Here is a 24,709-nt window from a genome sequence, read left to right on the forward strand (position 1 = left end):
TGTGGTTTTGGAGCAACACTGGTAAATCAGAGTACATGAACTGAAAACATAATTGGTTCATATATGTTGCTTTTTGGACTAGATGGGTATGACAAAATATTGCAAAAACACAAATTCCAATACCAGTGCAAAATGTACTAGTGGGGGAATTGCTATAGGTCATCCTTCTTTTTCTCCTCCTCCCCATACCCTTCCTTGTTCCTGCCTTGCACCTGTGTTCATTCTACCTCTTTGTGCAGCTGGGGGTAGAGTGGGATGGGAAGAAAGGAAGGGCCTTCAGCATGATGCAAGAGGGATCATGCTGCAGCAGGTTTAGGGTAGGGACGTGCACAGAACTGGCCAGGCCAGTTGGGTTCAAATCAGAACCAGATTTGAACCGACCTGGCCAGGTTCTGGTCGAACTGGACCTGGACCAGTTTGGACCTGTTTGTGGACTGGTTTGGAGGTCTACTCGTAAAGGGAATTCAGTGGGGATTCCTGTTTATGAGTAAAGAGCGGGGGGGGGGCTTCCCTACCTCTAAAGGGGGTGAGAGGAGTCAGGGGTACTTACCTTAAGCAGCGGTGCTAACCTTGTCCCCACCCCCACTGGCTGTGGCCCTGTTCGGGCCTCCTCCATGCACACAAGGAAACGATTTTAGTGAGGTCAATAAAATGTCTTCTGCACATGTGTGAAGGCCTGAACTGGGCTGGAGAAGACCCAGGCTGCAGCCAGCCTGGGTAACTCTGGAGGAGGCCAGTGAGGTTGGGGGGAGCCCTTGCTACTGCTACTTAAGGCAAGTACTCCTGACTCCCCTCTTGCCCCCTTTAGTGGTAGGGAAGCCACCCTGGCCCTTGACTCGTAAAGGGGAATCCTTCACGAGTAGACCCCTGAACTGGTCCAGTTTGGATTGGCACCCCCTTTTTGTAAGGCTGGTCTGGTTTGAACTGAGGCCACTCGAACCACCGTGGTACGAGCTGGACTGGTTTGCACACTGCTAATTTAGGATGCCACCAATTTCAAAACACCTCATCGTATTGGGGAATTATGCATTAAAGTGGGTTTTCCTAAATTAGTTGGGATTTGCTTTTACAGGTTTGGAGTGTGTGTGAGTGTGCGTTTGGTTTTCATTTACACTCCACTATAGAACAGGTGAAATTATTCATTTATTTATTCATTTATTTATTCGATTTCTATACCGCCCTTACAAAAATGGCTCAGGGTGGTTTACACAGAGAAAAATAAATAAATAAGATGGAACCCTGTCCCCAAGGGGCTCACAATCTAAAAAGAAACATGAAACATAATAGAGATTGGTACTTGAAAAAAGTTCTGTTCAGCTTTGAGCTGCCTAATTTGACTCATTGTATCTGTTATGTTGTTAGTCCTATGGAATTGTGCATATTTGGAAACAACAGTTTGTGGAAATGTTTCCATGATAGAGCACTTCTTTGATGGAAAATGTTTCTGTGATGTTGGGTGGAACATGTAGCACAACCTGCTGTGTCCTGTTCTGTAGGTCCGCTGAGATAGGATTAAGAGTGAGTCCATATTCTGCATGTCCAGGTCCATATATTCAGTCTTGGCTGCAATCCTTGGAGTGTTGGGTTTGAGATCAATTGGCAGATATGTATGACAGTACAGAGATGAAGTGTGGTCTGCCCGTTTCCAGTGAGTGTTTAACATATAGGTTTCTGTGTGTGATCAGTGTAGTAGATTGTGTGTTCTTATACTTGAGCAATATTTTGTAACATAACTGAACTGCAACTAGGCATTTTCAGTATGCGTCAGCTCCTAACTGATATATCCTCTTGCTAATCATAGGTGGCCTTTACAGAGCTTCCTATTAAGTGCTGATCTCAGGTTTGGCATGGCATACATTAATTTTGATCAGTCATCTCCATTTGAAAGTTTGTTACCCTGATTGATGGCTCTTCCCTGTTTACAAAATGGGTACACTTTTACTAGTGTAAATTTAGCTAAGTGAGCTCCTATTCACATGTTGATATCCTTCATTTCTTTGGGTATCTTTTCAATTATCTTTGCTTGCAAGGCAAGGGACTGTCGGATTGTTTTTGCTGATACTGCCCTGCTTCGTGATATTCTAAGTATTGGAAACTGGGCTGGACTTTGGTGGGGGGTGGAGAGGAAAAATGTAATCCATTTCTAAAATCTGACCTGTTCCATAATTGCTTGCCAATGCTGGGTGTGTGTAGGTTCCTTTGCTATGCAAAGGGTAATATCCAAACCTATGGCACATCAATGGAAGTTCCTTCCAAGAACAGGAGGAGAGTTGCACTTCTGCAAGGGGGTCTCTTCAGGCAGAAGGGGTGCTTGCATGAGCACAAACTTCTTTCTGGTCACAGAAGGAGCTTCCATTGTTGGTACGCTGCTTCGGATGTTGCCCAAAGTATTTTGCTGGGTATCAAGAGCTACCATGTCTCATTGGAGGGCATGATGCGAAGCCCAGTGGGAGGCCAAATGCTGAGCTGCAGTTGATGGGATGGGAGAGGAATGACTCTATTTCTAAACAGATCGGGTAGTTTAAGTCTTCAAGCTCACACTATAAAAACACATTTATTGTTCACCATTGTGAGCGTGGAAGAAAGCAGTATGAGATACTACTACTGTCTTTCCAGCACTGTTGCTTTGGATTCACTGGCAGAACAAGGCTGTTTTATGCTTGTTGTTAGCAAACTTTACAGCTGCAAGCCACCTCAGAATAAATGGCTTTGTCATGTCTGAGGAGACATCACTGTTTGTTTTGTTTTGATTGTTCAGTTTCTATACCGCCCTTCCAAAAATGGCTCAGGGCGGTTTACATAGAGAAATAATAAATAAATAAGATGGATCCATGTCCCCAAAGGGCTCACAATCGAAAAGAAACATGACACCAGTAACAGTCACTGGAGGTACTGTGCTGGGGGTGGATAGGGCCAGTTACTCTCCCCTTGCTAAATAAGAGAATCACCACATTAAAAATGGCCTCTTTGCCAAGTTAGCAGGGGATTGGTTTAGACAATTCAGCTGTCTGAAGTCACTGTTGGGCCAAGATTAGTGGAAAGTATGGACAGAACCATGGTGCCTCTTAGAATGCTTTAAGATTTACCAGGGAAGTGACCCTAAAAGAGAAGAACCATAAGAGTGGGGAAAGGGAGGTGCACAGCTTTCTCATAGTTGAGAAGATGGTGACAAAAGAGAGAGGTCCCTATTACTCCTCTTGGCTTTGTCATAGTAGATGTAAAAAAGTGTGAGGGATGGTTAGTACAAATAAATCTTACGATTTCAGATGCTTACCTCTGCATTGTACTATAATGAATGGGCATTCAGGTTATGGAAGCCAACATGTATTGAGTGCATATCTTCCAGATCTGGTTCGTGATCCATTGAATCCACTAGAATGGGTTCTGAGCCTGCGTGGAAGCCTCTCGGTGTCGAGTTCCATAGCTCCTTTTTGGTGCCTGCGCCCCGCCCCATGTGGCTATTTAAGGTGGGAGGCAACGCAGGCACCTCAGTTCCTTTGCGACCGCTGTAGAGATCGCTCTCTCAATTTCTGCAACTCCTTCATTCTGGTTCCTTTTTCTACTCAAGAGTTCTGCTTTTTGCTGCCTAATTTGGTTTTTACCCGGATTGTGTTTTGACTATTCTCTGGCTTTCAGATTTGGACGGATTGATCTTGGTTAAGACCTCGGACTAGTGTTGTCATGGACAAATGTGCCCCCATTGGCTGGGGGAGAGGGAGCTCAAAAGGAGACAGTTGAAAAACTTATTCAAAGGGACTAGGAGGCAGAGTTAGTCCTTATAGTGTGCCTCTCTTGAAAAGGATACATCAGAAGAGGAGGGAAGGTTTGATTTTGTGATTTTCTCAGTATCGAGTATAATATGCTGTGCTATTGCTGCTATAACTGTCTGGTTTTGCTGGATCTCAGATTGACAAAGGCAGAAGTTGGGTGCCTGCCTTGGGTTGTGGCTTGTATTTTTTTGAGTTGTGATGATAAATGGACAGTGGAAGTTCTCTGTCTCTGTGAGATATTTATTGGTGATTGCTGTGATGAGCTCCGTGTCTGGCCTTGAGATTAACTGTGTGCTTCTGCAGTGTTTTTCAAGGCAGGGTTGCAAAATGCATTGCAGTTCAAAACTTGTGTGTGCTCCCCATTTTTTCCTGTGGGTTGCTCCTAAAGACACCAAAGGGGGTTGGGTGGTAGGGCATGATGGGTGCTACCAACCACCCAAGAAATGGGCCAGTAGGCATTTTTTTAACAAATGTTTAACCTTTCTGTAAAACCCCCATAGTATCCTATGGGAGTCAGTGTTCCCTCTAACAGGGATTCTCAGATGTTGTTGACTACAACTCCTATAATGCTCAAGCAAAAGCCATTGCAGCTGGGGATTCTGGGTGTTGTAGTCAGGAACATCTGTGAATCCCTGTTAGAGGGAACTCTGATGCGGGTTTGGGGGGAATGTTAAACATCTTATTAAAAACTGCTTAAAAAATTTAAGTGGATGCAAAACTTAAACAGAACAATTGATATGCAACAATGGGAATATCAATGGAAGGTGAACATTAAATTTACAGCAAATAGCACCTTAAGGGGAAATTGGTACAAAATATATTTGCACTGGTATATTATTCCCATGATGATTGCAAAGATGAATAGTAATTGCTCTGGAGAGTGTTGGAAATGTAAGAGTCATGCGGGGACATTATATCATATGTGGTGGACATGTAGCAAAGCACAACAATTTTGGGGAAATTTTTCACCGTAAGATGCAAGAAATTTTAAACATAAACTTCCCTTATTCTCCAGAGGTTTTTTTGGTTAAATATGACCAAATCCTTTATTCCTACCACATATACAGAGCTGTCTTTGTACATGATTACTGCGGCTAGGATCTTATATGCTTCGAATTGGAGGCTAAAAATAATCCCGTCTGTAGATGAGTGGCTATTAAAGCTATGGAAATATGCCTCTATGGCTAAGGTTACTGCTTATTTATGGAATATTTCAGATTAAACATTTGTTTTAATTTGGGAACCTTACATAAGTTACAATTTAGCACAGGGTCAACACCCACGTCCAAGATTTGGTTTTTCTTTCTAGAACAGACTGCTAATTAAGGTATTTCTGTTTTTTATAATACTTGACAAAGGCGTGTTTTGTTTTTTGGAGGGTTGTTAAATTCCCGTTTGATGTATGTAATTCTGAGATGTACAAGAGATATTAACTGTGAAGTTACTCTTATCTATTTTTATGTTCGTTTTCTACTTCTATCTTGTTTGAAAAAGAATTTTTAAAAAGTTGTTGGGTTTTTAAAAATCATCCGCTGGCCCATTTCTTGGGTGGTAGGTAGCACCCATTATGCCCTACCACCCAAACCACTTTGGTGTCCTTAGGAGCTACCCACAGGGAACAATGGGGTGTTTTGAGTTTCCCTGTGGCTGAAACACTCAATGTTTTGAGTTTTGTTTCATCGAAACAACTGGTTTAACTGCTGATTCAATAAACCATTTTGGCCATCTGCATTTTGTTTCGAGCTCAAAACCCATACCTACCCATTAGTAAGTTGTGGGCTTCCTGTAGCTGCATTTGATGAATTCTAAAGCGGTACATATGCTGCTTTAGAATTCACCAAATATAAGGCTAGATGTAAGATTTAATTTGGAGAATGATAGGTGCTATGGCTCAAGCCTGCATGCAGATAATATAATCTGACTTGAAAACTTCTTGGTGAACTTGTATTTTTACTAATGGGACTGGTTATAGTTACTCAATAAGAGAGATAGGAATGTTATCTCTAGATCAGGCCTGCTCAACTTAGCCCCCCCAGCTGTTTTTGGACTACAACTCCCATAATTCTCAGCCACAGCAGCCAGTAGCCAGGAATTATGGAAATTGTAGGCCAACATCTGCAGGAGGGCCGAAGTTGAGCAGGCCTGCTCTAGATCCATCTTTAGGAAATGAAACTTAAATGAATGCCTATGTTTGGAACCATCAGTTACACACTGTGATGTTTTTAATGAGTTTTGTCAATAAAAGCTTTTGTATTTGGTCCGACTTCAACTCAGACCCCACAATTACGGCATTGTCTGCTGCAGAGTTATCCAGCAACTCCTCTTATGTGTTTAGGCAGGATCAATTTCAGTTTGTGACTCCTGAGGATGTGGACAAGCTGCTAGGGATGTGCACGGTCCAGCCCAGTCCGGACCGGCACCGACGTGGGGCCCTTTCTTTTAGGGCGGGAGGGCTTGCTTACCCCTCCCGCCTCTTCGGCCCCCTCCAGCGCCCGTATTTAACTTAAAAGCGGGGCGCTGGAAACCAGCCGCCCCCGCTACCGCCGCCCCCCCCGAGCAGATTAACAATTAAGGGTGCCCCTGCCGTCGCCAGCCAGCCAGCCAGCCAGCCCTCCCTCCCAGCTGCCCGCCCGCCCGAGTGTGTCCTTACCCAATGCTTGAAGTAAATGAGAGGAGCTACTGAACGGAGCTCCTCTCGTTAGCAAGGCCTCCAGAAGACTGAAGGTGCTTTGCGCGCGCGCATGCGCACGCCGCAAAGGACACTGGAGGCCCGGTCTACCCGCCGGGAAAAGGCCGGGTAGACCGGGCCTCCGATCGCCGGAGGCCCGGTCTACCCGGCCCGGCAGGGTAGACTGGGCCTCTGGCGATCGGAGGCCCGGTCTACCCGGCCTTTTCCCGGCGGGTAGACTGGGCCTCCGGCGTCCTTTGCAGCGCGCGCATGCGCGCGCGCACAAAGCACCTTCAGTCTTCTGGAGGCCTTGCTAACGAGAGGAGCTCCGTTCGGTAGCTCCTCTCGTTTACTTCAAGCATTGGGTAAGGACACACTCGGGCGGGCGGGCAGCTGGGAGGGAGGGCTGGCTGGCTGGCTGGCGGGTGGGCGACGGCAGGGGCACCCTTAATTGTTAATCTGCTCGGTGGTAGCGGCGGCGGGGGTGGCTGGTTTCCAGCGCCCCGCTTTTAAGTTAAATACGGGCGCTGGAGGGGGCCGAAGAGGCGGGAGGGGTAAGCAAGCCCTCCCGCCCTTAAAGTCATACCCCCCACCCGGACCCGAACCACCAAGAGCCGAACCGGTCCGGCAGTTCGGCCATTCCTTAGAATGGCCGCCGGACCGGTTCGGACTCACCACTACAAGCTGCTTAGAACAGTGCAGCCTACCACCTGTTCTCTTGACTGACATGGCTTATACTATCGACAGTGGGGTTGTTGCAGAAGGTCTGGTATATACTACAAATGCTTATCTGGAGGAGAGCAGCATGCCTCCTTGCCTTAATGAGGCAATCATTAGACCTCTTCTGAAGAAACCTGCATTGGATCCCTCAGAGCTAAGCAACTATAGGTCTGTCTCCATCCTTCTGTGGTAGGGCAGGGTAATTGAGAGGATGGTGGCCTCCTAGCTCCAGGCAATCTTGGAGGAAACTGATTATCTACACCCATTTCAAACTGACTTTCGGGCAGGCTAGCGGAATGGAGATTGCCTTGGTCGACCTGATGGATGAGCTCCAATTGGGAATTGACAGAGAATGTGACTCTGTTGGTCCTGTTGGATCTCTCGGAGGCTTTCAGTACTGTTGACCATAGTATCTTTCTGGAATGTCTGAGGAGGTTGGGGGTGGGAGGCACTACTCTGCAGTGGTTCTGCTCCTACCTTTTGGGCAGATTCCAGATGGTGTCCTTTGGAGACTGTTGCTCTTCAAAATCTAAACTCTTATATAGCGTCCCTTGGAGCTCCATTCTGTCTCCAATGCTTTTTAATAGGGAGGGATTGTTGGGAGATTTGGTGCAGGGTATTATCAGTATGTTTATGAGACCCAATCTGTTTCTCTATGTCAATATCATCAGGAGAAGAGATAACCTCTATAAAAGCCTGCCTGGAGGCGGTGATGGGCAGGATGAGGGATAACAAACAGACTTAATCCAGATAAGATGGCGGTACTTATTGTGCAGGATAGGAACTTGGGAGACAATTTTTATCTGCTGGTTCTGGATGGGGTTCACACTTCCCCAGAAGGAACTGGTATGCGGTCTGGGGGTGCTCCTGAATATCAGCCTCTCTCTGGTGTCCCAGGTTGAGGCAGTGGCCAGAGGTGCTTTCTATCAGCTGCGGCTGATACACCAGCTGCATCCTCTTCTTGAGGATGCATCCTCAGAAAATATGCTGGTAACCTCCAGACTTGGCTACTGCACCATGCTCTATGTGGGGCTGCCTTTGTACGTATTTCAGAAACTCCACATGGTACAGAGTGTGGCCACCAGGTTGGTCTCTGGGCCATCTTAGAGAGACCATGTTACTCCTATACTAAAAGAGTTATGCTGGCCACCAATACGTTTCTGGGAAAAATATGCGGTGCTGGTTATAACCTGCAAAGCTCTAAACAGCTTAGGCCCTTAGTATTTAAGATAATGTCTCTGCCATGAGCCCCACCGCCCATTGAGATAATCTGGAAAGGTTAGTCTGTACTTGCCACTGACTCGTCTGGTGGCTACTCGGGGACACACCTTCTCCTTTGCTGCTCCAAGGGTTTGGAATGCTTTCCCTGCTGAAATACAATGCAATACAATGAATATTTATCTACCGCTTTTTAACTAAAGTTTCCAAAGTGGTTTACACAGATATATAAATAAAATGGCTCCCTGCCCGGAAAGGGCTCACAATCGGAAAGGAGAAGAAAAAGAAACATAGACACCAGCCACAGCCACTGGAGGGATGCTGGGATGGATAGGGCCAGCTGCTCTCCCCGTTAAATAAAGAGAATGACCATTTTTAAAAGATGACTCTTTGCTCAGTTAGTAGGGGATATAAATTATTGGAGGGGATATAAGTTATTGGAGTTGGAGAGGTTCTTCAGAAGGCAATTAAGACACATTTGTTCACCAAGGCTTGTAATTAGACTTTACAGTTTTTAACATTGTGTTAACTTTTAATTTGTACTGTGTCATTATAATCTGCCAGGGAACATAAACTTGTGGCAGTATATAAATGTTGGATAAAAAAAATTACTTGTAAAAAATGATGTAATTTTTTAAAAAATGCATTAAAAATAAATTGGGGGCTGAGTCCTTACTATACTAGATAGAAGAGACCCTAAAGAGTAATCTTATCCATTGCCACATTACCCATTGTTCACCATAGTCCATTTTCATTTTGATGACCTCTTAGTATTACAGTACAAGGGATTTTCTGAGGCACACTTGTCTATCAAAACATAAATAGGTCTTGGGTTAGAAAAGTTTCTGTGACCATTCTAGTATACACCATAACAGCAGATTTTAGAAGGCTGTCAGCCATATTTTTACTCATTTGTTTTGGATTGTCTCATGGAGAATCGGGGTGGATTAAAACCAGTTTTTAAAAAATGGATTTTTAATTTAAATCTCTTAAAATTTAAATAAAATACTACTGTACATTGCAAGTTCTTAAGTTAAAAATGCTTAAAATAAAATATCAAACATGTTATACCTAGTCTAAAAATGAATTGATTTTTATCACATACATTAAGTCACTCACCAATCAAACATGGGCATTCATTTCAGTTTCATCTCATGAAAATGGCTCTAGTCTGCCCAGCAGTGCCCAGGAAGTACCAGCTCTTGCTTTTGGAAATACCTATAACTTCAGTTTCTGTATCTAAGATGTAGGCTAGATAGTTTGGTGGGGTTTTTTGTTTCATTTTTGTGATGAGGCTGGGCCAATATAAGACGTAGGAGTTAAAACGGACACAGTATAGAAAAAGAAGATGGAATAAAAAACAGTGAGGGAAGGTGTCTAGTACACAGCTTTCTGTCTTGCCCCATATTTTGCCACCAGAAAATGGCATAGCTTTTGGATGCAAAAGACACTTTGGGAATATAGGGTGTGATTTTTTTTTTTAAAGAAATGCTTTCCCTGGGTAAAAAAAAGTAGCCATTCACACAACTGAAAACTGGGTAGAACAAGTGTCCTACCCAGGTTTGGGAGCTATGCAGGCTCCCAATTTTCAGTTGTGTGCATGTGTGAGCAAACAACTAGGTTGGAGGAGGGAAAAGTGACTGTATAGGAGACAGGAGCTGGGTAGGACAGCCTCTTCTCCTACTTTGGTCAAACGCTAGATATAAAAATTTGGATGGACAGTGCTGCCAGTTCCTGTCTCCCACACAATCACTTCCCCCTACCTACTTGTGCACACTCCAAATTTTTGGGTTGTGTAGGAGCAAACAACTCCCAAACCTGGGTAGGACAAGTGTCCTATCTAGTTCTCAGTTGTATGAACAGCCTCAATATGTGACAAGTGCAAGTAGTGCAACAAAGAGATGCAAGAAAGCTTGACAAGGTAATGAGTAGAGGTATCCTTACATTTAACAGTTATATACTATTTCCTCAATTAGCAAAAATCAAATTATCTAAAAAATTATGAAGTATGCCCTCCTAGAAGTTTATATGCTCTATTGAGTTGTAAATTAACATGTTTGTTTTTTATTAATTTTTATACCACCTGATATGTGCATCTCTAGGTACATGTTCTGGTGATCATTTGGCATAATTGTTTAAGAAATATATGAAGTATCAGTGTGAAACTTGCTTAAAATCCGTGATATAAATCTCCTTGATTTAAATCAGGGTATATTTGATTTAATTCTATCTAAATTGCTTCACAGAAGGACTCAATTTTAATTATTTAAATCACTAGTCAAGAAGATTCTATTTAATCATAATTTTCTAGTAAAAGTACATTCTTGACTAATATAACCTTAATACACATTCAGAGATGTAGGGTTTTTCTTAGAAAATAGGTAACACTATACATCACAAAGTAATTTCTTCTGAATCTTAAAAAAAAATCATCAACAAATCAGATGATTTGGTCCTTTTAGTAGTACCACAGCAGACATGTACTTTTGAAGTCATTTGGAGACTAACCAGCTCCAGTTCTTGTCGTAGCAAGCATGAATTGTCCCCTTCTGATAAGCAGGGTTCACCCTGGGTTGTACTTGAATGGGAGTCTACATGTGAGCACTATAAGATATATTTCTTAGGGTATGGGGCCGCTCTGGGAAGAGCATCTGCATGCTTGCATGCAGAAAGTTCCAAGTTTCCCTCCCTGCCATCTCCTACGTGCAACCTTGGAGAAGTTGCTGCTAGTCTGTGCAGACAATACTGAGCTAGATGGACCAATGGTCTGACTCAGTATAAGGCAGATTCCTATGTTCCAGTTAATCATGGTATTCTAGTCATGATATGCTAGAAGAGCTGCCACCACCACCAGACTCTTAAATTATACTTTTTATAATTTAATTTAATTTAAATTATACAAGATTGCTTGTTCTGGTTAGTTTTCTTCAAACACTTCCTGCTGCCTCCATGATAGGGGTTTCCCTTCTTCAATAGAAGATACTCAGCAAAAGTTTCCTCAGGACTAGATGAATATGTTCCATTCGCTTTTGGTCTCACTTTCGATTCCCTTCCTCTATCCCTTGCAATTCTATCCAAACTCCTCTTCCTTGCTCAGACCTCCTCCCTCCTCCCAAATCCTCTGTTCATTGGTTTTGCTTGTCTACAGTTTTAGAGAAGGTGGGGGAGGGTGTGTTTGTGACACAACATACATTTAAATAAAAACCAATTTTCTTTTTCTAAAAAAGCATTGATTTTAATCAACCCTGATTTAAATATCAGTCCACTCTGTGGAGAATGTCTGGAATAATTGTCGTTTTCCACAGTGTGTTTCTTATAGTCCTTATCAATAGCTACCTGAGGAATGCACCTCTTTTCTCTCAGTCAAGTTTCCCTGACCTCAGAAGAGCGTGGATATTGCCAAGACTGGCTTGTCTCAGTTGTACGTGGGAAGCAGAAGAAATTTTCTTGATGTGTTTAAGCTTACCTAGCACAGTACTATTTGTGCTGTTTGACATTCAATGCCTAGGCATTCTACACAGATATTGTGTCTGTGTTATACAATCCAATAATTGTCCTTTTATGTTCTTCTTCAGGATGTTAGAGCATGGGTTCTCAAACATTTTGATACTGTGATATCCTAAAATAGTATATAAAGCTACATGACACACACACCTCAAATTTAAAGCTGCTGGTTGACTTCCTGACTAATGATGTGTAGACCAGAAACATGTTGCTGAGGGTCAAGCAATGTGTTTCCAGTCTAGCAGAGCACTCCCAGTGTGCAGGCAAGCTCTGAAAATTACTTGCACTCTTGCACATAAGTGGAAAAGTGCCCACACTCTAGAAGCATGGCAGATGAGTGCAGGGGCTATAGCTTTATTGATGTTAGGAGGACACACACTTTATTAGTCAAGACTTCAGCCATTGATTTGATTAGGCAGAGAGTACATTTTAAATGAGGATACTCTTGCTTGCTCCTACCTAACTTCTAGAACTTGGGCTTTATGTTTGAGACTGCCAATCTAATTTCAGGCTCCAAGTTATTTTCACTAGGTATTTACTCATAGCAGCAACTGCTGAAAACTTTGATTCACACAAGTAGGAATCGAGCAAATGGAGTCAGTATTTTCATGGCTTTCTCACTTAATTTTTTGTGCTCTGTTTGCATGCTAATCGAACATTCAGGAAGATACACTGAACGTAAAGCAAAGAGCTGCTCTGACTTCTCCTAGGCATGAGGAGGCAGACAGGGGTACAGGAACTGAAAACCACCCAGATCTTCCACTGCTCACAAAGTTAAGGGCAGCACAGCAATGGCACTTTTTGGGTCACTCACTAGATGAGGTGTAGTGAGTGTCTCCTGAGAGGGAACTCTCCCCTGGCCTGTCAGCCAAAGAAGTGCCACTTCTGTGCTTGCCATTGGCTTTGTGAGCAGCGGAGGAAACCAAGTAGTTGTTGGCTTCTGTCTCTGTTTGCCTCCCACCATCTCTATCCATCTCCACACCTTGGACATGTCAGGCAATGCCCCTGTCCTATGGATAGCTCCTTCTGAGTTGTTTGGGAGCCCCAGGGGGTCCTGACTCCCAGTTTAAGAACCACTGTTAGGGTATGAAGTATTTGAGCTTCACAAACATGGGTTATTTTGATTAGGGATTTTTAGCTGACCAACTCAATCACTTAACCGTTAACTGCTAAGCCATTCTGAATAAATCTTAAAAGGGCAACTTTGTATGTATAGATTTTCAAGAAGCTTTGAAAAAGATTTTCAAAGGTTCCCAAGTGGGATGGGAGGGCAGAAGCTTTTGGTTCATAAACTGAGAAGTGCACAGGGTAAGGAAATGAAAATGCTCATCATGTGAACAAAGTCCCACAAAGGTATATGCTATGTTAATTGAACATGATCTGAAGATAGGATCATTCACAAGGTCAATTTGGATCCACTGTATAGCAGGAAAATTAGTTTGAGATCACTGTAGACAGCTTATTGAAAAATTAGGTCAGTGTTAAGAATAACTTACAAAAGAGGTTACAGCTCGGTACTGGAATTCTATTGTAATTTCACAATAAATATTTTAATATAAGCAATTCTGGCTGTCGCCTCGTTTCTCTCTCGTACTTTCATACAACTCTATAATATCACTGTTTAGATGGAAGTGTTATACTTGCTTGCAAAGAGACACAAACAGTTGCCTATGTTGCCTTGGAGCATGGTGATGGTGGGTAGTTTGTAAACTGTTGTATAGCTTAGTATGTGAATGAAGAAGGTTTACTCAGTTTTGCTAAACAGGATGAACCAATGATTTATTTGTCAACTGCTTCAAGCAGAAGTATCTAATGCATTGTGTAACTTATAGAATTCATTGCCCATGGGATGCTATATTGGCCGTGGTAAATATGGAATAAATTAGCTGTAGTGGTTTGTGTCTTAGTTGCATCTATAAAGTGTTGTACCTGAGGCTGCCTTCAAAAAGTGTCTAGAAATCGCAACTGTTTCAAAAAGCATCCACTGGAATGTGGACATCACAGTTTTGGGGGTCTGTTGATTTCTTGATTATTATAATTAAGTTAATGCTGTTTCTTGATTATTATAGTCCTAAATGATGTGAACCAGGACTACTTTAAAAACTGCCTGTTCCAATATGAAACCACTTACATGATGCTACCAATGTTTCAAGTGCCCCAACCATCAGAAGTATGGCATGGTTGCCTGGATTAGGCAGCCACCAGCTGCCCAAGGAGATGTGGCTTGTGCAGAAACTTGTGTTAAAATAAAACGGGATTTACTGGGTTCAGACATCATGGCAAATTCTGACTTGTTCTAAACAGAGTGAAAGTAGAAAGCTTCCTCCCTTTGTGCACTAACCTGTGGCTCATGAACATTGCACCTTAAAATGGTTCTGTGTGACATCTGAATGAAGTCATAGATTTGATACCAACTGAACATCATTGAGTTCACTTGACTGTAGCTTTTAGAATGGAAATAATTTGCTTTTTGAGTTTAAAAAATTCTGATAGTATTAAATGCAAATTATAAGGAAAAGCCACCTCATGGCTTTTCATACAAAATTATACAATTTTTCTTTTGGGAAATCAAATTCTGAGCTTTACCCCTGCCAATTATTTAAACCAGTTAACAGTCCCAAAGTACTGCAGGACTCTGACATTGGCCCTATGCAATGCCTTGCTCACAGCTGTGATGGAAGGAAGATATCAGAAAACTCCATATGGAGAGCGTATCTGCCCCTGCGGCTCCAGTGAGATGAAACGACAGCTCATGTACTTTTGTACTGTCGGTACTACCGTGATATTCAGCATAAGCCTATCTCCCCATATACTAGTTCATATCCAGGCTGTACTGATTCTTTTTATCCTAATTTCCTTTTGACAGATCAGAATGACTTTAGAACCTATAATATGACCAAGTTTTGCCTAATAGCTAGCAAAATTCATTCAGAGTTGAATAAGAACTAAACACTTTAATTCCTGTATATATGTTGCGTCCACTAGTTGGATATGATTTTGTCATACATAGTAGAGAACACAAAATGGTATGAGATTTAACACCGTTCTGTATCAGGCACATAATTTTGATATCTTGCCACCTTTATACTCAGTATCATTCTGACTCTAGTGTTGATTAATTTTATATAGTGTTTATTCCTAGTCTTAATTTTTAGCTTATTCTACTCACTGTATTAAGTTTTAGGTGTGTTAGGTAATTTTATAGAGATCCCCCCTATTACCTTGTAGGAGTAGATTGTCTTAATTGTTGCTTGTTTTGCTGTTATGCTGGTCATAGACCGAAATAAAGACTTGACTACAATTTTTCTTGGACAGGAGGCGGCTGGTCTACCTGTGTGGCAGGAGGCCTTTCAAGAGTGCAAAGTCCCAGAGACTTTGCTAGCTGTCTAATCAGTGAGCAAATCATAATCTGAGAATAAATATTGAGTTGAATAGTTGCATTTATTAACTGATTTTAAAACTTGTAGCACTTGAAAATATCTATTGTGTATACCAGGCTAAGGGGGAGATCAAACAACGCATCATTGATGTAGGATTGCAAGAGGAAGCTGTTTCTATCACTAAGACCGTCTATCTCGGGGCACAATTGTTTACTCTCAAGCCAGCAGGCTATCTGTGTTCTATTATTATCCCCAAATTCAGACATTAGCCCGAATGGATGCCCTTCCATCTGCCGTTTTAGAGGGCAGGTTTAAGGGCATCCCTTTCCCTGCCCACCTCTGCCCTTGTGGTTCTGGCCAAGTGGAGACCAGTACACATTCAATTTGACATTGTGATTTTTCCAAGGAAGCCCGCTTGAGATTAATCTCCCCCTTATTGTCTAAGTTTTTAGGACGCTCTATTACTTAACCCAGATGAAAAAATGATTAATATAGTGGCCAGGTTTTGTTTTATAATCTGCAAAACTCGATCTGATCTTTAGCAATGCATTTCATAAGTAGTTCATATATTTTTCTCTTCTTTTTAAATTTTATTTACACGATGCATTGTTTGTATTTCTTGTATATTGGTCTACGACCGTAATAAAGTTCTGTTCTGTTTCTAATGTGTATTTTACTGAAAGTGTTTTTTCCCCTAAAACTTGAAATATTTCAAATTCTTAACATCAGAATTGTGCAAATAGAGGATTCTCAGTAACACTGAATTTGGGGAAATGTCTCAAAGGAAGAAGTTGGGTTAAGTCCAGTTGCTTTGCAAGATTTCCTCAATCTTTAAGTGATGCTTAAAAGAGCTTAGTTAAAGGTAACACCTCTGTTTACATCCAGTTACGTTTCTACAGCAACAAGCATACACCCATATCACTAAAGGAAATGCTCTTTCTCTAGGGATGCTTTGAATCTCTAAGGAATCTGCAGGAACTTGGTGAAAACAAGATGACAAATTCAGAGTTGAACTTTTTGGACTGTTTGTGGGATACATAATTGTATAATAACTATATCTGATGGTTCTTTCAAAAGCAGAAAGTAATTAGGAAACTCTACTGGTTTATCTAAATAGAGGTGAGGCAAGGCAGAAGGTGTTTGGTATAGGATCAAATTAACAAGAAGGTGTTGGAGACTGTTTAAATTGTCCCAGTTTGGGCGCAATCTGGAATTCTGTGCTGTTCTGCTTGCATAATTCTGATATGTCCTAGGAAATGTGGTGTGTTTTATGTATCAAAGATTGTTCCATCATATAGTAATATGCAGTGAGTGCTAGAGCTAATCTTACTCTGAGGACTTCATATATTGACTGCAAGTGTCAACTTTCACAAGTATTGAACTTAACTACAAATTGCCAGGGCCTTGGACTTTTTCGTTTAAAAGCTGGTACTCTGTTTCATGCTGTCCTGGAACATAGAACAATGTGGAGTTGGAGAAAATAGTAGTACAGTATTAGCAGAAATATTATTCTCCCCTGCAACCCCAATTGGTTTTAGACGTTATTGACTCCGATTTGGTGAAATTTTGTTTCTGAAATACTTGAAGCTGGTTGTAATGAGGCCTTGGCCATTTGGCATAATAGCCCAGATCCATTTCACAGCTGAATTAACTTACCACATTGTATTTCTTTGCATGCAACTTGCTAGCAAATCCGATTTGATCTGTCCTTATTCTGGCTTAGCCTCAACCTTAAGTTAGCTTGTCCTCTATCCAAGAATCTCGATGGATAAACTGTAGTGCTAAAAAAGACACATTGGGTTTCTCTGATTTGTGCTATTAGAAATAGCTTGGGCTTAGTTAATTACTAATTCTATTCTAATTCTAATTCTATAATATACTATTATACAGGGCTGCTCAATTAACCACCTGGCAGTTCCAGAAGATGATAGTTTGACCCAGGAGCATTGAATGAGTCACGATTAAACAGCCAGTCTAATAAAAAAAACAGATTTTAAGTTGAGAAATAACTTCAGGACACCTGTACGTCAAGATAAATAGTAGTTGGTGTTCCTGAAGTTAACTTCTGTTAGGAAAACTGCTTCCCTTACAACTCTGTCCAACTTTGCGTCTGCCTTCATGTAGTTATGCTGCTTTCTGGGTTTTTGGAGTACTGATTTCAGTTTCTTGCTATCACAAGTTATGGCATATATCCCGAATGTGTCTAAGTGCAGAAAAAAGTTGATCAAGAAATAAGGTCTGAAGTAATCCCTTTTTTGCTGATAGTAGTGAGAAAACATTTGAGATGTGTAGTCTAACACAGAAGTCTTGATATAACAGCTACAGAAAGTGCTGTTCTCAGGTTGTCCTCCAAAAGTAGTGTGGCACTGTGTTCTTGTTGGTACAGTGAGGGAAATAAGTATTTGATCCCCTGCTGATTTTGTCCGTTTGCCCTCTGACACAGAAATGACCAGGCTATAATTGGAATGGTAGGTTTATTGTAGCTGTGAGAGACAGAATAACAACAAACAAACCCTCAAAAGCCCAGTGCCCAAAAGTCAGCGATGGATTTGCATTGTAGTGAGGGAAATAAGTATTCGATCCCCTATCAACCAGCAAGATTTCAGGCTCCCAGGTGTCTTTTCACTATATGCAGGTAACGAGCTGAGATGAGGAACACCCTCTGTAAGGGAGTGCTCCTAATCCCAGCTTGTTACAGTACCTGTATAAAAGACACCTGTCCATAGAAGCAAGCAATCACTCAGCTTCCAAACTCACCACCATGCCCAAGACCAAAGAGCTGTCGAAGGATGTCAGGGACAAGGTTGTAGACCTGCACAAGGCTGGACTGGGCTACAAGACTATCGCCAAGCAGCTTGGTGAGAAGGTGACTACAGTTGGCATGATAACTCGCAAATGGAAGAAACACAAAATAAGTGTCAATCTCCCTCAGTCTGGGGCTCCATGCAAGATCTCACCTCGTGGAGTTGCAATGATCATGAGAACGGTGACAAAGCAGCCCAGAACTACACGGGGGGTGGGGGGTGGGTGGAACTTGTCAATGATCTCAGGGCAGCTGGAACCATAGTCACCAAGAAAACAATTGGTAACACACTACGCTGTGAAGGACTGAAACCTTGCAGTGCCCGTAAGGTCCCCCTGCTCAAGGCAGCACATGTACAGGCCCGTCTGCAGTTTGCCAATGCACATCTGAATGATCCAGAGGAGAACTGGGCGAAAGTGTTGTGGTCAGATGAGACCAAAATCGAGCTCTTTGGCATCAACTCAACTCGCTGTGTGTGGAGGAGGAGGAATGCTGCCTATGAGCCCAAGAACACCATGCCCACCGTCAAACATGGAGGTGGACACATTATGCTTTGGGGGTGTTTTTCTGCTAAGGGGACAGGACACCTTCACCGCATCGAAGGGACGATGGATGGGACCATGTACCGTCAGATCTTGGGTGAGCACCTCCTTCCCTCAGCCAGGGCATTGAGAATGGGTCGTGGATGGGTATTCCAGCATGACAATGACCCAAAACACACAGCCAAGGCAACAAAGGAGTGTCTCAAGAAGAAGCACATGAAGGTCCTGGAGTGGCCCAGCCAGTCTCCAGACCTTAATCCCATAGAAAATCTGTGGAGGGAGCTGAAGGTTCGGGTTGCCAAACATGAGCCTCGAAACCTTTCTGACTTGGAGAGGATCTGCAAAGAGGAGTGGGACAACATCCCTCCTGGGTTGTGTGCAAACCTGGTGGCCAACTACAAGAAACGTCTGACCTCTGTGATTGCCAACAAGGGTTTTGCCACCAAGTACTAAGACATCTTTTGTGAAGGGATCGAATACTTATTTCCCTCACTACAATGCAAATCCATCGCTGACTTTTGGGCACTGGGCTTTTGAGGGTTGGTTTGTTGTTGTTCTGTCTCTCACAGCTACAATAAACCTACCATTCCAATTACAGCCTGGTCATTTCTGTGTCAGAGGGCAAATGGACAAAATCAGCAGGGGATCAAATACTTATTTCCTTCACTGTATTCCTCTCTTAAAAGGAGAAACGGGGGACAGGCAAAGAACAGAGAAAGACCATAAGAGGATATTTGCATCTTATCTCTTAAAAAGAAACCAGAGGGGAAAGGCAAGAACCCACCCATCAATAGAAGCAGGCAAGTTGGATATGGTGTCCTGTGTTGTATACATGCACAGCATTTTAAAAGTGGAGACAGAAGTTATGCTTTTGTTTCCGGATATTTCCAACCACTTTGGTTGGGAGAATCATAATGTAAACTTGTTTCTGGAAGAATATCTGTTTTAGAAAACACAAATGTTCTTCTTGAGTGTAGTTCTTGCTTGAAAATCTAATGTTATGATTTTCAGGTTCAGTGGAGAATGATGGAGATATTGTACTACTTACATCATATCTACATGGTGACAGCTGCCACTAGGTGTGCAGTAAGTGCCACTCTATCTAGCATCTCCTAGCTCTCTCCTCCTCCCCCATTCCTCCTGCATCTCACAATTTCGTGTGTGTGTGCGCGCGCATGTGCGTGCACAGTCAGAACTGACCTACCTCCATCATGTTGCCAACACTTCCAGGTTGTGCTGGCCATCTTCTATATTTCTGTAGCCTTACAGTAGTTAAACTGAATTTTAAAAGCTATACTTATATGTGTGATTTGTACAGTTTTTGCTTTTGTGTGGATTGGAGATCAGTTAGGATGGATTTTCTGGATGCCTAAGTGAGATAAGTTTGTAAAAGGTTTTGGTACATTTAGTGAGAAAGAAAATTGTGAAATCTCTTGAGTGGGGTATGTGTCAGTATGTTGAATTTGAAGATATGAAAGTTACGGCTACATTCCATGGGATGGGTTCACTGTTTTAATAAGTTTCCCAGAAGTTAAAACTCATTACTTTAGGATACAGGCCCTGCTCTGTGATAGAGGCACTTCTAAAAGTGGTAATTTTCTGAATATAAAAAAGATTAAATTTCAAGTTTACGTACAAGAAAAATAAAGGGGAAAGAAAATGCTTTAAACTGTATGTGATGTGAGACAAACAATGCAGGTTGTGTTCTTCAGTTTAGTAATGTTGAACTGTGTAATTGCTCTTGTGTGTCTTCACATCAGAAATTTCATAAATGCTAAACTATCAGTAATGTATCTTCACTTAAAAGGTATTTCTAATGCCAATAGGTTTAATGCAAGATAACTGTTGGATTATAGTGTTTCATTGCATCTTTTCTAAATATATATGTAAAAACAAAGCTTTATTTCTGTTCTTTTTGTTAGGATTCTTTATTTGTAGTGCTACAGTGTCTTTTAAGCTTGATTATAACTTAGGGCCTCAGCATGTCACAATGCAGTCCTGTCCCTACCTACCCTGTTTCCCCGAAAATAAGACCTACCCCGAAAGTAAGACCTAGCAGTAATTTCTGATGTACCGCTAATTGCCCTAGTGCATTTTCTGGGGCTAAAATTAATATAAGACACTGTCTTATTTTTGGGGAAACACGGTAACACTAACATACTGTCTTTCCAGTGGCCACCACTGGAGTCCTAACTTGTTGCCTTTTTAGACTGTGAGTCCTTTGGGGGCAGAGAATCATTCCTTAGGATTCCATGGATGCTATGGATTTGGGAGCCATTTTGAGGGTGGCAAAATGCATCACAGTTGCACATTGCTCCGTTACCCTCTGGCATAATTAAGGTACTGAGGCTTGGTCAGATGCTTTCCAACTACTGTCCCCCAGCCCCACTTCTGGCACGTGCAGCTTCCAGCCAGTAGTAGTCTCTGCTCATTAAGAAGGGACTCATCACTTGCCCCATCTTGCTTACCTCTCTCTTCTGATCTGGAGGATCATGAAGAGGAGGGAGGCAAGCATAGCGGAAATGGGTGCGGATGCTCCCTCCCGCCACAAATCCAACAGGGTGGAGAACTTTGCTTGCTGGAAGCCATACTACTGTGCACACAAAGGGCAGCAGCCAGCAGTGCTTCAGTGATGCTGGGTGGTGGTGAGGTGATGGTGTGAGGAGAAGCACTCAGTGGTCACTCATCCTCCACATGTCCATGCATTTGCTCAGCTGAGCCAGGTAGTGGATGCATAGGAGGCAAGCAAGGTGGTTGTTCTTTCTTCTTAACCATTCATTGCTTCCCCCAGTGGATGCAATGAGGAGGCAAGCAAGGCAAAGTTAGGCAGTGGTAGTTGTGGCAGGCAGTGTGTGCCCAGGAGTGGGAGATGAGGTGAAGGGAAAGCAGTGGGCAGCTGAGCTGCAATGGTGGGCTCTGGCTCCGGGGGCGGAGCAGGGCTTCTTGCCTCAGGCATCCATTTTTATTAGGCTGTCTCTGAAAGGATCTTAACATTTTGGTTGTGTGTCTGAAAGTTTAGAATGATTTTGACTTCATAGAAAAGTGAGTGGTCCAGTTCCAATAATCCAGCAAATCAGTTTCTTGGTTTGTGAATAGGTGAGGAAGGAGCAACATGCCCATATGCCCCCCTTCTCATTCTTTCTCCATTCATGCACCTGGCTGAATTCAAAGCTTCCTGATTTAAACCAGTTTCTTGTGATGTCTAAATTGAGAATGTGTTTCAAGCACTCTTTTAAAATCATGGTTCAATATTGTGGCTTGTAGAGATTACTTAAAACTTTTTTTTTTTTTTGCTCTGATAGAATGGGAAACTGGTTTAACAAAACAGGCAGTCTTGCATCTAGGCCTGCAACAGGAAGAGGGCATGCACAGACTCGTTATGCCTTCCTCATCCTTTCATGATCTAGTGAAGTACGGTTGGATCATCTGGACTGAGTCAGTGTGTGACCACAGTGCGAAATGAAGCCACTGTGAATAACCTTGAACACTAAGAGGTGCCCAATAGCAAAATACTGAGCAAATGTTCAATCTGAAAGCAAGGAAGGCCTTGATTCAGGATACAGGCCCATATGAACAAGGTTGCCAAAGTACAGTAGCTACCTAAGACTTCAGGAGGGGAATGGTGAAAGTACTACCTCTGGCAGCCTTTAAGCAGGAGTATGTTGTAGGCTGGGCAAATCGGAGGAACCAAGGCTTGAGGTGACCAGACACTGGGCTGGTTCAGGCATGGTGTGGTACAACTGTTAAACCTGCTTCTGTGGCTTACCGAATAGTGTTTGAAAATAAACATAACTCTCCCCTTATTTATTAATTAAAAAATTCCAGCCACTTAGTCAAACTTTACCTCCACTTTCTGGCATAATGATGGCAGATTTTCCCTTCGTAGGTTACAATCAGCCATCCTAGAAGGGGGCTTGAATTTCTCAGACACCCTACAATACTAAGAACATGCCTTCTTAGTCAGGTTTTTAATTTAAAGCGCGATATTCCCAACCCTCCAACATGGTCCTAAATCCGCTGTCATCTAGGCCTGTTCTGGGGTCTGAATTTTCAGACTGGGGGTATCTGTCCTGTCATCAAAGCTTTGAAAGAAGTATGGCATACTTGGCTTCATGGCAATTTCCTGCCTTTTTTAAACAGTTGCACAAATGTCTGTTCCTGGCAGCTCAGTGGCAACACCTGCAACTGAAATATGCTATAACTTCCAGATTTGGGTGCTTTGCTCTTAGTGCTTTTGAGGTACCCAAACATATCATTTGCATTGCTGACCTGCCCAAACCCAACATATCCTTATACCTCTGGTACACATCATATAATAAATGACTTAACACTTTTATGTGCTGAGTGGAATGAGTTGGAAACCCAGATCCTTCCAGTGCCATGGACCAATGCTCTAGAACACATAAAATCCTCTACTCTGGATTGTAAATTGAGACTCATCCAGCAAAAATTGACATCCTGTACCTATTTGGCACCTGTATGCTTGGTTTGTAAACACATCGCTGCTTCTCTTACATTGGTTCTGTGCCCATATGATGTGGAGTTCCAGTGTAATAGCTTCCTTTAGGGAGGAAGTGATTGCTTGCATCAACTTAGTTTTGAAGTCAAATGTTTAGATTTTGTGACAGAACCATCCTTGGTTATTTACCAAGTACCTAAAACCTCTCCTTTGGTAGTAGATCATGACTCTGCCATGCACTACTAGTTGTCCAGCATATTACTTTATAGTGTTGAAAATACCTTAACAGTTCGAAGTTTTCTTTAAATTTTGTTTCAGAGGAGAAGATCTCTCTAATCTGGCAAAATTTGATCACATACTTATCATCATATGCTGAAAGAAGAATCTCATACCAAAATTTGGAAGGAGTATTTAGATTTATTTATGTAACGTCGATTTATTTCAGTTAAACAATTACCTTAACCTTTCTGTCCTCCCACTCACCCTTCTTTGTGTGTTCTCATATCTCCACCTTTTTGTTGTAACAATCGGTTGTAACATGAAAAATCTGAATAAAACCATTAATTACTATTTTTTTAAGCCTAGTTCTGTGCAGTGTTCACAAGGCTCAGGAGCTCATGCTGCCACCCCATCACTTGACTGTGAATGACCCCTTAATTACTGCCCAGTCTGAAATTTCCTAAAACCATAGAAACTTTGTTTTACAGATCCCTGCACTTATTTATTTAATTTATTTATTTAACATATTTCTATACCACCCAAACTCGCGTCTCTGTGCAGTTTATGGACTGTGCTTCCTTTTTCCTGCTCATTTCATTCTGGCTTCTGACCTTGGTTTGGTAATGTGAGGCTACTTTTGTAACCCTAATAAATGATCTATTTCTGAAAATGGGCTAGGGCTTTTGGTACAGTGACCTTGAGATTTTGGTGGACTGTTTGCAGGATTCAAGGGAATAAAGGGTTTGACTTGATCCAATGCTTTTTGAAGGATCAAAAACATATGGTTGTGGGCAAGTATAATATGCGTGAGCTGTTGTGTTGCCACTGTTAATGTCTACATAAAGCCACAGGAAGAGAACATCAAGATGAGTGGCACGTCGTTTAAAGTTAGTGCCTCCTATAATCATTTGCCACATAACAGCACAGTTGTGAACAGAATTTCCCCCCTCTTTAATATATTATAATTTACTGAAGTTGTCCTTGGTAGAGAAAGATCTAAGTAAGCAAATGCTGTAAGATAAATTCTCTAATAACCTGGAATGTTTGTTGCCATCCAGTTGCTGGGTTCTTGGCACTGGCTCCTTCTGTTCTAATAATTTGTCGCCTATTTCCACAGCGTGGTGCTATGAGACGGCGCTATGAGGACGATGGCATCTCGGATGATGAAATTGAGGGCAAGCGTACATTTGACCTTGAAGATAAACTTACCACAAACAAATTTAATGCCAACTTTGTAGTCTTCATGGAAGGCAAAGGTGAGTGTCCCCTTTTCCGCTGGTTCCCATATGACTCATCTCAAGCTGCCTTACAGAGATGCAGATATTTGTGAGCTCTTTTTCCCATCACAGTAATTTGTAAAGTGTTTGGTTTAACTCCTGACATGTTCTTGGGAACCATTTATATTGGAATTCCTTGAAGTCTGACC

At 42.2% G+C, this 24,709-nt stretch overlaps 1 protein-coding gene across 8 annotated transcripts in view; it reads left to right on the forward strand.

Annotated features, from left to right (window-relative positions):
- KDM2A (lysine demethylase 2A) overlaps positions 1 to 24,709 on the forward strand; it is a 120,544-nt gene that overhangs the window by 8,888 nt on the left and 86,947 nt on the right. For 7 of the 8 annotated variants that reach the window (XR_008314138.1, XM_053286964.1, XM_053286963.1 and 4 more), the window contains exon 4: positions 24,401 to 24,539. Coding sequence is in view for 6 of the 8 variants with exons in the window: in XM_053286964.1 (XP_053142939.1) it covers positions 24,401 to 24,539 (139 nt within the window). In the remaining 2 variants the exon portion in view is untranslated. Of the gene's footprint in view, positions 1 to 24,400; positions 24,540 to 24,709 lie in introns of those variants that run through there. The other variant, XM_053286970.1, reaches the window with a different exon arrangement.

Source organism: Hemicordylus capensis, chromosome 1 (genome assembly GCF_027244095.1).
Source record: "Hemicordylus capensis ecotype Gifberg chromosome 1, rHemCap1.1.pri, whole genome shotgun sequence".
In the NCBI taxonomy this organism is placed as follows: domain Eukaryota; kingdom Metazoa; phylum Chordata; class Lepidosauria; order Squamata; family Cordylidae; genus Hemicordylus; species Hemicordylus capensis.